The sequence below is a fragment of the Eucyclogobius newberryi genome, unplaced genomic scaffold (genome assembly GCF_026437365.1).
Source record: "Eucyclogobius newberryi isolate DKJ021-1_F unplaced genomic scaffold, fEucNew1.0.hap1 SCAF_15, whole genome shotgun sequence".
NCBI classification, from domain to species: domain Eukaryota; kingdom Metazoa; phylum Chordata; class Actinopteri; order Gobiiformes; family Gobiidae; genus Eucyclogobius; species Eucyclogobius newberryi.
In genome coordinates this window covers 26,464,889-26,477,388 of record NW_027315779.1, presented here as the reverse complement: position 1 = coordinate 26,477,388, position 12,500 = coordinate 26,464,889, and the positions used below count along the sequence as shown (strand labels likewise).

Here is a 12,500-nt window from a genome sequence, read left to right as displayed (position 1 = left end):
AGATTATTTATGGACTTTAGAAAACAGCGCTGAAGGACCTAAGGGATCTACGTATCATGACACAAGTCTGGGATTGTTTTATGAGGCTCAGAGGGAGAGGACTTACTAAACAGGATTCATCAAACATGTGCATCAATCATGAAGCTTAACACAACTCCAGGTATGTTTTTGATGAGGGGAAAGTGCTATAACTTAAAATGAAACGTATTATGTGTTCTGTGTCCATTTTAAAGAAGCAATGGGGGGAAATGGAGCAAAGTCAAAGGTCATCGACTGAAATTATAGATCTAAACCAGCTCTGAACCATGTCCACAGAAGCGACTCTGTTCTTATAATGAACTAAAACTCTTTTGTGTTCGATCAAGAAAGAAAGTAGAGCTACTGCAGCAGAATTAAAAGACGTAATAACTCAAATTAAATCTACATAGATACATAACTTAAACTGTATTTAGTCAAATAAACAAAGCACTGTAAAGTTCCACCTGTAAAGACCAGTGTACTTCAAATAAGACTCATTTGGACTTCCGTCTCTGCAGTTGCTCCGATACAGCCCTCTATAGTTTGGCTCCTCACACTGAGCTGTCATTCTCACAGATCTCTCCTTCCCCAAAGTCCTCTTCTTGTCTTAGGGCCTTTTGAACTCTTTGGACAGACAGAATAGGAGATCTCCTCCACCGCTGCACGCACACTGCCGCTGTTGTGCAAACCAAAGCTCCATCCTTGCCTCCCTCTCTCTCTCTCTCTGCTGTATCCAGTTTGCCCGCGGCGAAGGCCAGCGGCGAGCGTACTTGTGCAGTCAGCTGTCTGCAGGTCTTTGAGGGCCACGGAGCATAGAACAGGGCACGGGCAGATGAGCCTGGCTGATGCATCTCTCTGACATGGAGCACCAGGCTACAGCTCAGACGCACCGGAAAGCTTCAGTTAAAGCAGAACTCAGTCACTTTGATAAGATAAGATATTCCTTTGTTGTCCACACATGGGGAAATCTCATTGTTGCAGAGGAAAAGGACAGATAACTTATATTCTTGATAGAAGAACTCTTATAAACAAAACTCTTATAAACAAAAACTCCTATAGACAAAACCTCTCATTTCCTAATAAAGAATGGAGGGGAAAAATAAAGATAAAATAAAATAAAATGAAATAAAAACAGCTAGCGTAAGACAAGATAATACTAATAATAATGGTAAAATAAAATAAACTTTGGTGGGTTATACAGTAGCTTGACATTACTTTTTTACTTCCAAATGTTTTCTTCTTTTTGATAATAAGGTTGGATTGTGAATACCGGTAATCACAAGCATCAATTCAATTAATTCATTTAGAATCCCACAGATGATTTATAAAGTTTTGAGGGCTTTTTCCCATGATAAACAAACTGAAATGACAAAAGTAAAAAGTAAAACCTGCATGAATACTCCGCTGATTTGGACTGTTTTGCACTAATAACCTCTTTATCGTGAATAAATGTAAAACTGAATGGGCACTGATTACACGTCCCAGTAACAACACGCCCCCAGAAATGACAAATTTGGAGAAGATTTTGGCAATTACATCCAATCATTTTCTTCATTAGCTTTTCATAGTCCCCAGTCCATCCCGGCGCTAACGGTGCGGAGTTACATCCCGGTTAAACGTCTCCATCGCGTCTCATAAACAGGAAGCAGCTCTAATGTAAAGGACTGCAGTCTGCTCTGGTCTGAATCGATAACCTGCTCCTGTCTTTCTGTCTTAACGTGTGCCGCATACACACAGTCAGTTCCAGGAAATTATCGGCTCCTTATTCTACACGAGTTATCTGCAGTCCACAGGGAGCGCAGGGGGAAAGAGGGGGATTAGCACGTTTGACATTTGAGTGCAGAAACCTGGGCGGAGGGACTGCTACTGTAGTCCCGATTCACGAGCAATTTGCCAGTTCTTCCTAGATGTCTGTAGAATGTTAATATGTTCCGACTTTACACGGGCGCTTCACTCTGAGCTGCCTGTGTTGCATGTATTGTGAAAACTGGATAACGGGCCTGGTCCAATTCAAGCCAGTTTTCCAAAATGCATGTAACCCAGGAAGTACGATTGATCCGCCTTGACCTCAAACTCAAATATTCCAATAATAAAATAAAAACAATCAGAGATAAATTAGATGAAATTACTCCCACTATTAGCCCTGAACTAGCCCAAGCTGTAAAACTAATGTCCCATATAAATCCATCTGTAACTCTAGAAAGGTTCACAGCTGTTGATCAAGCAGAGATAACTTCAGCCATTATGTCCTCTAAAAGCTCAATTTGTGTCCTAGACCCCATTCCAAGCAGACTCCTCAAAGACATTCTTCCCCTAATTATAGACCCTATTCTTACTATAATAAATACTTCACTGGTAAGTGGCTTTGTTCCACAGTCCTTCCCTTTGTCTCTAAAATACTTGAAAAAGTTGTAGTAAAACAGTTCTGTTATTGTCTTACAAGACAATAACGTATTTGAAGTTTTCCAGTCATGGTTCAGAGCCCACCACAGCAGGGTTCAGAGCCCACCACAGCAGGGTTCAGAGCCCACCAGAGCAGGGTTCAGAGCCCACCACAGCACTGATACTGCACTAGTTAAAGTCACAAACTATTTGCTATTAGCTGCTGCTGATGGACTGGTCTCAATCCTGGTTCTGTTGGACCTCAGCGCAGCGTTTGACACCATTGACCACAACATTCTACTGCAGAGGTTAGAATGTGACGTAGGTGTCGGAGGCCCCGCCCTCAGCTGCTTTAAATCCTATTTATCTGATAGGTACCAGTTTGTTAATGTAAACCAGAGCTCACCTTGCTCTAAAGTAATTTACGGTGTGCCACAGGGATCAGTACTTGGTCCAATTCTGTTCACTCTTTATATGCTGCCGTTAGGCAACATTATCAGGTCACATGGCATTAACTTCCACTGCTATGCAGACGACACTCAGCTGTATTTATCAATGAAACCTGATCAGAGCGATCAAGTAGACAGACTTAGTGCTTGTGTGAAGGAGATAAAAACCTGGATGACACTAAACTACCTGCTTCTTAACCCTGAAAAAAACGAGGTCATTGTGCTGGTCCTAAACATCTATGAGACGGTCTATCTGAGCAGATAGTCACACTGGACAAAGTCAGTGTAGCCTCCAGTTCTACTGTAAGAAACCTCGGAGTCTTATTTGACCAGGAGCTCTCATTTAAAGCTCATATAAATCAAGCTTATAAAAACAGCCTATTTCCATTTGCGCAACAAGAGCCAGAATCCTGCCTAAAAGCGATGCTGAATTGTATCCAAGCATTCGTAACGTCTAGATTAGACTACTGTAACTCCTGCTCGCAGCGTGTCCTAAAAGCTCCATAAAAAGATTTCAATTGGTTCAAAATGCAGCAGCAAAGAAGAGAACACATTACGTCGGTGCTCAAGTCTCTTCCACTGACTCCTGTCGAGTTTAGAATCAGATTTAAACTCCTCCTCTTGACCTACAAAGCCATAATTGACATGGCCCCATCCCACCTCAAAGATGCTATAGAACCATATCATCCAAAAAGAGCTCTTCGCTCTCATAATGCTGGCCTTCTGGGGGTCCCAAGAGTCTCTAAAAATACAGTAGGAGGTATGAAATAAATGAAATGTGTAAATTATATTTGCGTTTGACATAGTGATGTGTTGATCTTAAGCAGAAACATAAGACAATGGTTTAATACAGACATAAAAGATAACTCAATCGATGCAAATATCATAACTAATCATAAACATTAAAGGACATAGATAATGCAACATTGCCTTTTTATGGCCTCGTTCCCTCATCAGAAACATGCCTGATGCTCCTGGACCACACTCTTCTCCTTCTCCCCTGGCGTGTGACAAAATGGCCGCTCGTTTTTTGCCTATAGTTCTCGCTTGACGTCTTTACGAGCTCCAAATCTGACCGGCTCGCCCCTCTAAACGCCCGCTTCCCTCCACGACGCTTGGTTTGAGCGGTTATATACGAGCCGGGATTAGACCGGAGAACTCCACGGCGGCGAGGAGTGGAGGAGTCCGGCCGCCTGTGGGAGCTAAACCTCTTCAGCAGAGTGGGAGAGGAAACTATAAATAATGAAAACTGGGTACTAAAACGCAGCCGGGTTTGTTTACGCCCGCTGTAGTGGATTGTAAAGAGGTGTTTGCTCTGCTTATGGAGGCCCCATGCATTATAGATGGACTGCAAGACTTTACACATTTAATATCAGTGACTGGAGGAGCGGGGCTCACTAACAGATTGGGAGTAGTAGTTTAATATTCTGCTCAAAAACCATTAAAATTGAAGAAGCAGATGTAGCCGCTGTGGTGGCAAGACGATTAAATTTTAATAAAAACAAACGGTAACAAATGATGGTGGTTTTTCTGCCATCTGTGAAGGAAAATATGGCTCTGGAAAACTACATTCAATCTGACATGGGAAATAATCGCTATGGAAACAGTAAACAGGCTTAATACCAGGTTAATTGTGACAAAAACTCAATTTTGTGCAGTCAAATTGAATACACTGTTCACGTTGGAATGCCTGTTTGGAAGATGAATAAGTGTTAACGAAATAGAACTGAGATGATAAAAAGGTTTTCTACTTTTCTTCATTCATTTTTCCAAATTGGCAAAAAGATGCTTCATTTTGCGATTGCTCGATTTGGTTGCAGTTTGGAATGATGCATCAATTCAATCACCGAAACTCCAATATGTTCCTATTGTTGGTCAGGAGTTGATCACATTAGAAATCTGGGAGTAATAATGGGCTCAAGACTTGACACGTCAAAATTTACAAAGTCAATAGCTTTTTACCATCTAAAAAACAATGAACCAGGAAGTACCATCACATTAGTCCTGTTCTCAGGTCTCTGCACTGGCCCCTGAGGCTCAGAGAAGAGACTTTAAAGCAGCTCTGCTTGTGTACAAGTCTCTCCATGGCCTAGCACCAAAGTACATCCCAGACATGTTAGTACCATATGAACCATCTCGGACTCTGAGGACCTCAGGGACCGGCCTCCTGCTGGTGCCAGAGTCAGGACTAAACATGGACCGGCCTCCTGCTGGTGCCAGAGTCAGGACTAAACATGGACCGGCCTCCTGCTGGTGCCAGAGTCAGGACTAAACATGGACCGGCCTCCTGCTGGTGCCAGAGTCAGGACAAAACATGGGGAATCTGCATTTCAGTTTTATGCAGCTAAAATCTGGAACAGTCTTCCTGAAGATGTGAGACAGGTTCTTCTCTGACAATGTTCAAATCTAAGCTAAAAACAGTTTTGTTCTGCTGTGCACATGACTGAATATTCTTTGCACTCTTCTCTTTCATGTCTTAAACTGTTTGTGATTTCTGTCATGTCTTTGTATTTTGAATGCATTTTTTCCCTGTTGTGTGAAGCACTTTGCTTTGTGTCCACATTGTGCTCTACAAATAAACTTGCCACAGTCAACCATTCATAGCCCAGTAAAAGTTTTCTACTTTTTATGTTCGTACAGAGCAGGGACGTCTAAACCTGCTGTGAGAGACCCACCGACAACAGGACAATGGAGTGAAGATGTTGCATTTGACTGGAGGCTTCATCACACCTGTCATAAGTCTTGAAACACTAATGCTACGTCATAATATTTGTTATTTTGCATATGACAGCAGAATTTCCCTCAAACTTGAACATCACTTTGCACAATATGTGGCCTATGCTCTTATTGGTTTAGAACATGAACGACAATCACAACTGACCCTGTGTTGCCAGAGCAGAACATGCAGATAGAGACACATGACTTGTGTCTCTATCTCTATCTATGGCTGCTCTAGCACTGACTTGTGATTGGCTGCTGGGATTAGGTGTAAACCAACTGGATTCAAGCGTATAGGAACTGTCAACCCAAATGAGGGACTCGTGTGAGGCTCGTTCTGCTTTCTGATTGGAGAATTGTCTTAAGAACAAACACCAAATTACAACATAAGCAATGTTTATGTATTAAGAATAAATCAGAGCAACACTTATTAACTACACTTACACACTAAAGGCTCAGTAAATACTACTTTAACTATAATTCATAACCCTAACCTTAATTAAGTAATTACTGAGCCTGAATCGTGCTTAATAAACTATATTTCTATTATGAGTCTTTGTTCATGCTGTTAAGGCAAATTAAGGTGAAGTCTGTCCTGTTGCACGGAAATATTGGGCAATCACAAAAAAATGGATGACACAAACTGCTACAATGATTTAGGACCAGACGCACATCATAACTGACATATCCACCATAGAAAAAATAACCGCCAACTCAATTGGAAAATAGACAAATTCAACAAACAATGGACCAAATGGGACTCTTTATTTCTTGCCATAATATGCTTTAACCCCCCTTAATTTGGATACCATCCTATTACTTTCTAATTTTATTCTTTACTTATCCTGAGTTCTCCATGATCCTGCCCAGCCCTGTTTTTGATTTATTTATATTATTTATTTTATTATTATATGTAAATGTTTTATTTTATTATATGATATTAAATTGTATTAAATTTAATTGTATTTATTTATATATTCATTCTTTCTTTCTTTCTATTTATTATTATTATTTTTATTTTATTTTATTTTATTTTACTTTATTTATGTATATATTCATTCATTAATTCATTATTTTCTTTCTATCTATTTATTATTATTTTATTTATTTATTTTAAGCTTTTTTCTTTGCATAGGTCAGTTTGTTTTATGGTTACAAAACCTCATATCTGGGCACACAACTTGGTCAAGTTTTTGAAATTTGACATGTTGTTCCTTTAAAGACGCCGTACAAAACAAAGTAAGACAAGAAAAAAGTATAAACATAAAATCTGGAATAAAAAGTACAGCTTTTATTTGGACCAATTCAATCCTTCAGAACCGTCAGCTTCCTCCTCCTCTCCACCTCCTCCTCTCTACTCCTCTTCTCTACCTCCTCTCCACCTCAGCCTCTCTACCTCCTCCTCTTCACCTCAGCCTCTCCACCTCCTCCTCTCTACTCCTCTTCTCTACCTCCTCCTCTTCACCTCAGCCTCTCCACCTCCTCCTCTCCACCTCCTCCTCTCTACTCCTCTTCTCTACCTCCTCCTCTCCACCTCAGCCTCTCCACCTCCTCCTCTCCACCTCCTCCTCTCTACTCCTCTTCTCTACCTCCTCCTCTCCACCTCAGCCTCTCCACCTCCTCCTCTCCACCTCCTCCTCTCTACTCCTCTTCTCTACCTCCTCCTCTTCACCTCAGCCTCTCCACCTCCTCCTCTCTACTCCTCTTCTCTACCTCCTCCTCTTCACCTCAGCCTCTCCACCTCCTCCTCTCCACCTCCTCCTCTCTACTCCTCTTCTCTACCTCCTCCTCTCCACCTCAGCCTCTCCACCTCCTCCTCTCCACCTCCTCCTCTCCACCTCCTCCTCTCCACCTCTTCACCTCCACCTCTCCACCTCCTCCTCTCCACCTCCTCCTCTCCACCTCCTCCTCTTCACCTCCTCCTCTTCACCTCCACCATTGTTTAGGCCTCTGAGGACTTATTTTCCCTAAACAAATCCATCTTAAAGTACATTAATGTTAGTAATGAGGTGCCATTTTAACCACACATTTCACTGTCAGTCAATCACAGCCCATTAAATGACCACATAATCAATAACTTTTTCACTTTTTTTGTATGGCATTCCTCCGCCTTAAGGCCTGTCTCGATAATGACTAGGTTAAATAGAGTTATCATTCTATAGATTATAAATGTGACAGTATTTTTACAGGCTCAGTGTTTGTTGTGTTACATTTTGTTTGCCTTAAAACCTTGTTATTCTTTTGTAATTTTGATCATACTTGAGTTGTAGATGGTTGAATATGTAACATATATGACTCATTATATAATTTAGATACCAGCTATGTGTTTAATTCAGCTTTTTATTCATGGGCATTAATATTACACAATAGTTGGACACTCCTCATCTGCTTGGATGACCTCTGCTGTACTAGATGAGCCTCTAACCCTCTATCCTGGTTCAGTCCTGGTCCCATCTTGGTTCAGTCTTTGTTCAGTCCCGGTTCAGTCCTAGTTCCATCCTGGTTCAGTCCCGGTTCAGTCCTAGTTCCATCCTGGTTCAGTCCCGGTTCAGTCCCGGTTCAGTCCCGGTTCAGTATTCTTTTACTTTAATGTTATTGTTGCAGGTTCAATATGATTATGTATTGTGATATCTTTTTAGCAATAATCATACTTAGGAGGTAGAAAGCAGGAAGCAGGCTGTCACATTCACCTATTTCTGTATTTTTTTTATTTTTATGGATTTTATTTATGTATTGCTTTTGTATGCTTTCACTGATTGTTCTGCAGCAGCAGAACAATCAGCCTCCTCAGTCCTCCATCTCCTCCTCTAAGCCTCTAAGAGATATTATATTCCTAAACAAATCTATACTTTACTATTCAATAAACTCATTTGTCTGTATTTGCAGTATCTCCAGGCTGAATTGCAGTAGCAGTAGCAGTAGCAGTAGTAGTCGCAGTAGCAGTAGCAGTAGTAGTCGCAGTAGCAGTAGCAGTCGCAGTAGTAGTCGCAGTAGTAGTCGCAGTAGCAGTAGTAGTAGCAGTAGTAGTAGCAGTAGCAGTAGCAGTAGCAGTAGCAGTAGTAGTCGCAGTAGCAGTAGCAGTAGCATTAGCAGTAGTAGTCGCAGTAGCAGTAGCAGTAGTAGTCACAGTAGCAGTAGCAGTAGCAGTAGCAGTAGTAGTCACAGTAGCAGTAGCAGTAGCAGTAGCAGTAGTAGTCACAGTAGCAGTAGCAGTAGTAGTCGCCGTAGCAGTAGCAGTAGTAGTCACAGTAGCAGTAGCAGTAGTAGTCACAGTAGCAGTAGCAGTAGTAGTCACAGTAGCAGTAGTAGTCGCAGTAGCAGTAGCAGTAGCAGTAGTAGTCGCAGTAGCCGCAGCAGTAGCAGTAGTAGTCACAGTAGCAGTAGCAGTAGTAGTCACAGTAGCAGTAGTAGTCGCAGTAGCAGTAGCAGTAGTAGTCGCAGTAGCAGTAGCAGTAGCAGTAGTAGTCGCAGTAACAGTAGCAGTAGTAGTCACAGTAGCAGTAGCAGTAGTAGTCGCAGTAGCAGTAGCAGTAGCAGTAGCAGTAGTAGTCGCAGTAGCAGTAGCAGTAGTAGTCGCAGTAGCAGTAGCAGTAGTAGTCGCAGTAGCAGTAGCAGTAGTAGTCGCAGTAGCAGTAGCAGTAGTAGTCACAGTAGCAGTAGCAGTAGCAGTAGCAGTAGCAGTAGCAGTAGCAGTAGCAGTACTCACCCAGCACTATGAGGCTGATGGTGCTCCAGTGGTACTGCGCTCCGGTCTTGACCTTGCAGCTGTACTCTCCGGAGTCGCTGAGGGACAGGTCGCTGATGAGCATGGAGGCGTCGCCCTTTAGGTACTCCCCGGCGAACGCCACGCGGTTGTCATCGTTGTGGTCGTACACCCGGCCCGCAAAGTACGTGATGATCTGAAACGAGATGGTTTGTTTGGTCTTACTTCTTTTTAAAAAAAAATCTTCTTGTTTTATTGATCGTACACACAAATATTCTCCTGCGTAGTATACATTGTTGTTTTCACGTGCAAGTAAAAGTGTTCCAAACATGTCACCTTAAAATAAATGTATTAGGCTGTTTTTAGCTTCTTAGCATTGAAATAGAACACAAGTAGATAATAATTTGACATTTTGTTCATTGTAAACCGTAAAATCGATCTAAAACATCTTAATAATAGAAACAGGTTAATTTACTTCCTGTTTGAAACTACAGAACTGATAAGCCCCGCCTCTTCATAGTGACATTTCCCCGTAACAAGCAGCAGATTGTCATTTACATGTTTTTACTTTTGAAAAATGGCTATATGACATTTTGGAACCCTTCATGTGTCGCAATTACCGCACTTTTCGGACTTTTTTCCCACACTTTGAACCCTGTGCGTCTAATTTATAGATTTTTCACTGGTTATAGATTTAACAGTCACCGGGGGGCACTCTAGCAGGAAGCAGAAGCATTTGACACACTGTAGAAGAAGACGTCAAGACCTACTAACAGTACTAAAGCGCAGTATCTCACGCAGGAAACCGTTTGCGTACTCACCACTCTGTGCTTGTTGTTGGGCTTGAGCAGCAGCCACTCGATGTCCAGCGTGGGGTCGTCTCCCACCCAGAACTGATGGTGACAGGGCAGCGTGGCGTTGTCCCCCACCACTCGCTTCATCTCCGTCTGAGCTCCGGCCACCAGCGCCCCGAGGAGCACTGCAAACACCAACGGGAAAAAAAGGGCAAAGTCGTCAGTGTTTTGGCTCCATCTTTAGTTCAGAACGCTTCATTTCGAGGTAAGATCGTAACTCCCATTGTCGCCAGCAGAGGGCGCAGACACTAATCCAAGCATTCGACGCGTTTACTTCATTTTGATGGTTCGCAAACGTTTATATTGACTTTATATCCCGATAAATGATACTTTTGAGACTTTTTTATGCTCCGGTAGAGTCTTTTTATTCTTATTTTATGTATTTAAATGCAGCAACAACAACAAAAGCAGAATTAAACTATAAATGGATAATAGTCTACACCTCAAATGATCATATTACCAAAAAAATTACAAAAACCTCCACAGTATTGCACAGAAAATGTACACACGATAAATATATTGTTCCAGCTATAATATAATGAATGACGTAGTAATTATTGTGACACGCCAAACCAACAAACTTAACAAACATCTCGATAGACACTTTACACATCATACTATAATATCTAATAATATACATATATATTGTGTACATTAAAGTGTTAAAATTCTCCTCAAATAAAGACAAGATTCCAATTTTCTTTTTTTCCCCATATCTCTCTTTACGTGCCCCATGGGTCGTTCTGCGTACCCACACCACAGTTTGGGAACCACTGCTTTATGTAAAATACCTATGCAAAGCTGTAAAGCATTGAATATGAGTAAATATTAGATTCTTTGAGCTACAAAGTTGAAGGTGGATGTCGAAAACGCACAAGGAATATGGACCATATTCTCTGTCGATATAACTGCTGTAAACATATATATTTAAGAATATAAGAGGTTTTTATAAGAGTTTTTTATAAGAGCTTTTCTATTAAGGGTGTTTTTTTTTTAAATCTTCTATAAGTTATCTCTTCTTTTACTTCTGTACCTACTTTGTGTTGCAACCGTAGAATTTCCCCATTGTGTGGACAAATAAAGGCTTATCTTATCTTAACTTCATTAGCCATTAGCTAACTATTAGCCTTTGTTGGTGAGATTACTGTTATTAGACAATTACACATCATTATTTCATCATGAGTCTTTGGGAATATGATGCTGATTGCACTTGAGGCACAACAGGGCGTGTGTGGAGAACAGGCATTTAATAATAATAATAATGCGTCAGACTTACATAGGGCACAAAAGCCCTTTTATACCCAGGAAATGTGTCTGGCCCAATGACACAACAACACGTAGACTGTACTGTTCACTTATGGCATTAAACTATTCACATGGATACAACTAGGTGGCGCTACGAGGCTAAATTCATAGAGAAACAACCCCCCTCACAGGGAGAATTCATGTTTATTTGAGCAATTAAAACCCCTGTAGTTAAATTAAAATGTGTAGCTATGTAGATGTTAAAGGTGCCATAACGTGCTTTTTTTCACGTTTCGTAGTCTATCCTAAGTGTATAATTGATAATAATAAGGGTTGTGCAACACCCTTAACATAATAGTTAAGAAATATCACCCAGACCTTGGACTCCCTCACCAACCCGGAAATGCAGACGGCTTGGTTTGATATTCGCCCCCACCCTTGTGAAGAGCGATCTGGCTCCCCCGCCCAACCCGTGACGTAGTCTCAGAGAGCGTGTGTCCTGCCCACCCGTGACGTAGTGTGTGCCCCACAGCCGTCTGCTCCGCGATGCTCCTGCCGCCCGAGTGAGTGAGAAACGATAGAACTGGTGGAGAGGGGGGATAATGACGCGTGCTTGCCCTTATGACGCGGTCTTGCCCCACCACCCGTCAGTTTGCAGATCCGAGGAAAGGATGTAGTCTTTACTATAGCTAAACACTGCGGGAATCAATCAAAAAAACACTCTGGGTACATATATGAAGCACAAATAGCAATGTAAGAAGGTTAAAAGCTCTGAAAAGTCGATTTTGCATGTTATGGGACCTTTAAATGTCATAGTGTGGGACATCCCAGGCATTACTGACTGACTTAACCATGTGCAATACCGTCATATTCATGTGCTATTACTGTCATACTCACAAGCAGTTAAGGCCATATTCATGGGCATACAACTGATGTAAATAAGAGTGTTTACTTACCATTAGTATTAGTATTATTTAGTCTTATGCTAGCTATTTTTACTCTACTTTATTTTATTATTATTTATTTATTTTATAATTATTTTATTTTTTATTCGTTTTTGTTTTGTTTATAAGAGTTCTACTATTAAGAGTGTTTTTTTTTCTTCCCCAAACTTCCTATAAGTGATCTGTC

General features: G+C 41.3%; 1 protein-coding gene across 1 annotated transcript in view; it reads right to left on the bottom strand.

The window, feature by feature from the left end:
- The window catches only part of clmpa (CXADR like membrane protein a), a 154,885-nt gene that overhangs the window by 13,628 nt on the left and 128,757 nt on the right, over window positions 1-12,500 (bottom strand). Inside the window, exons 2-3 of the mRNA XM_072446922.1 lie at window positions 10,092-10,249; window positions 9,274-9,466 (exon numbers count right to left, since the gene is read on the bottom strand). Of these exons, the coding sequence (XP_072303023.1) occupies window positions 9,274-9,466; window positions 10,092-10,249 (351 nt within the window). The remainder of the gene's footprint in view (window positions 1-9,273; window positions 9,467-10,091; window positions 10,250-12,500) is intronic.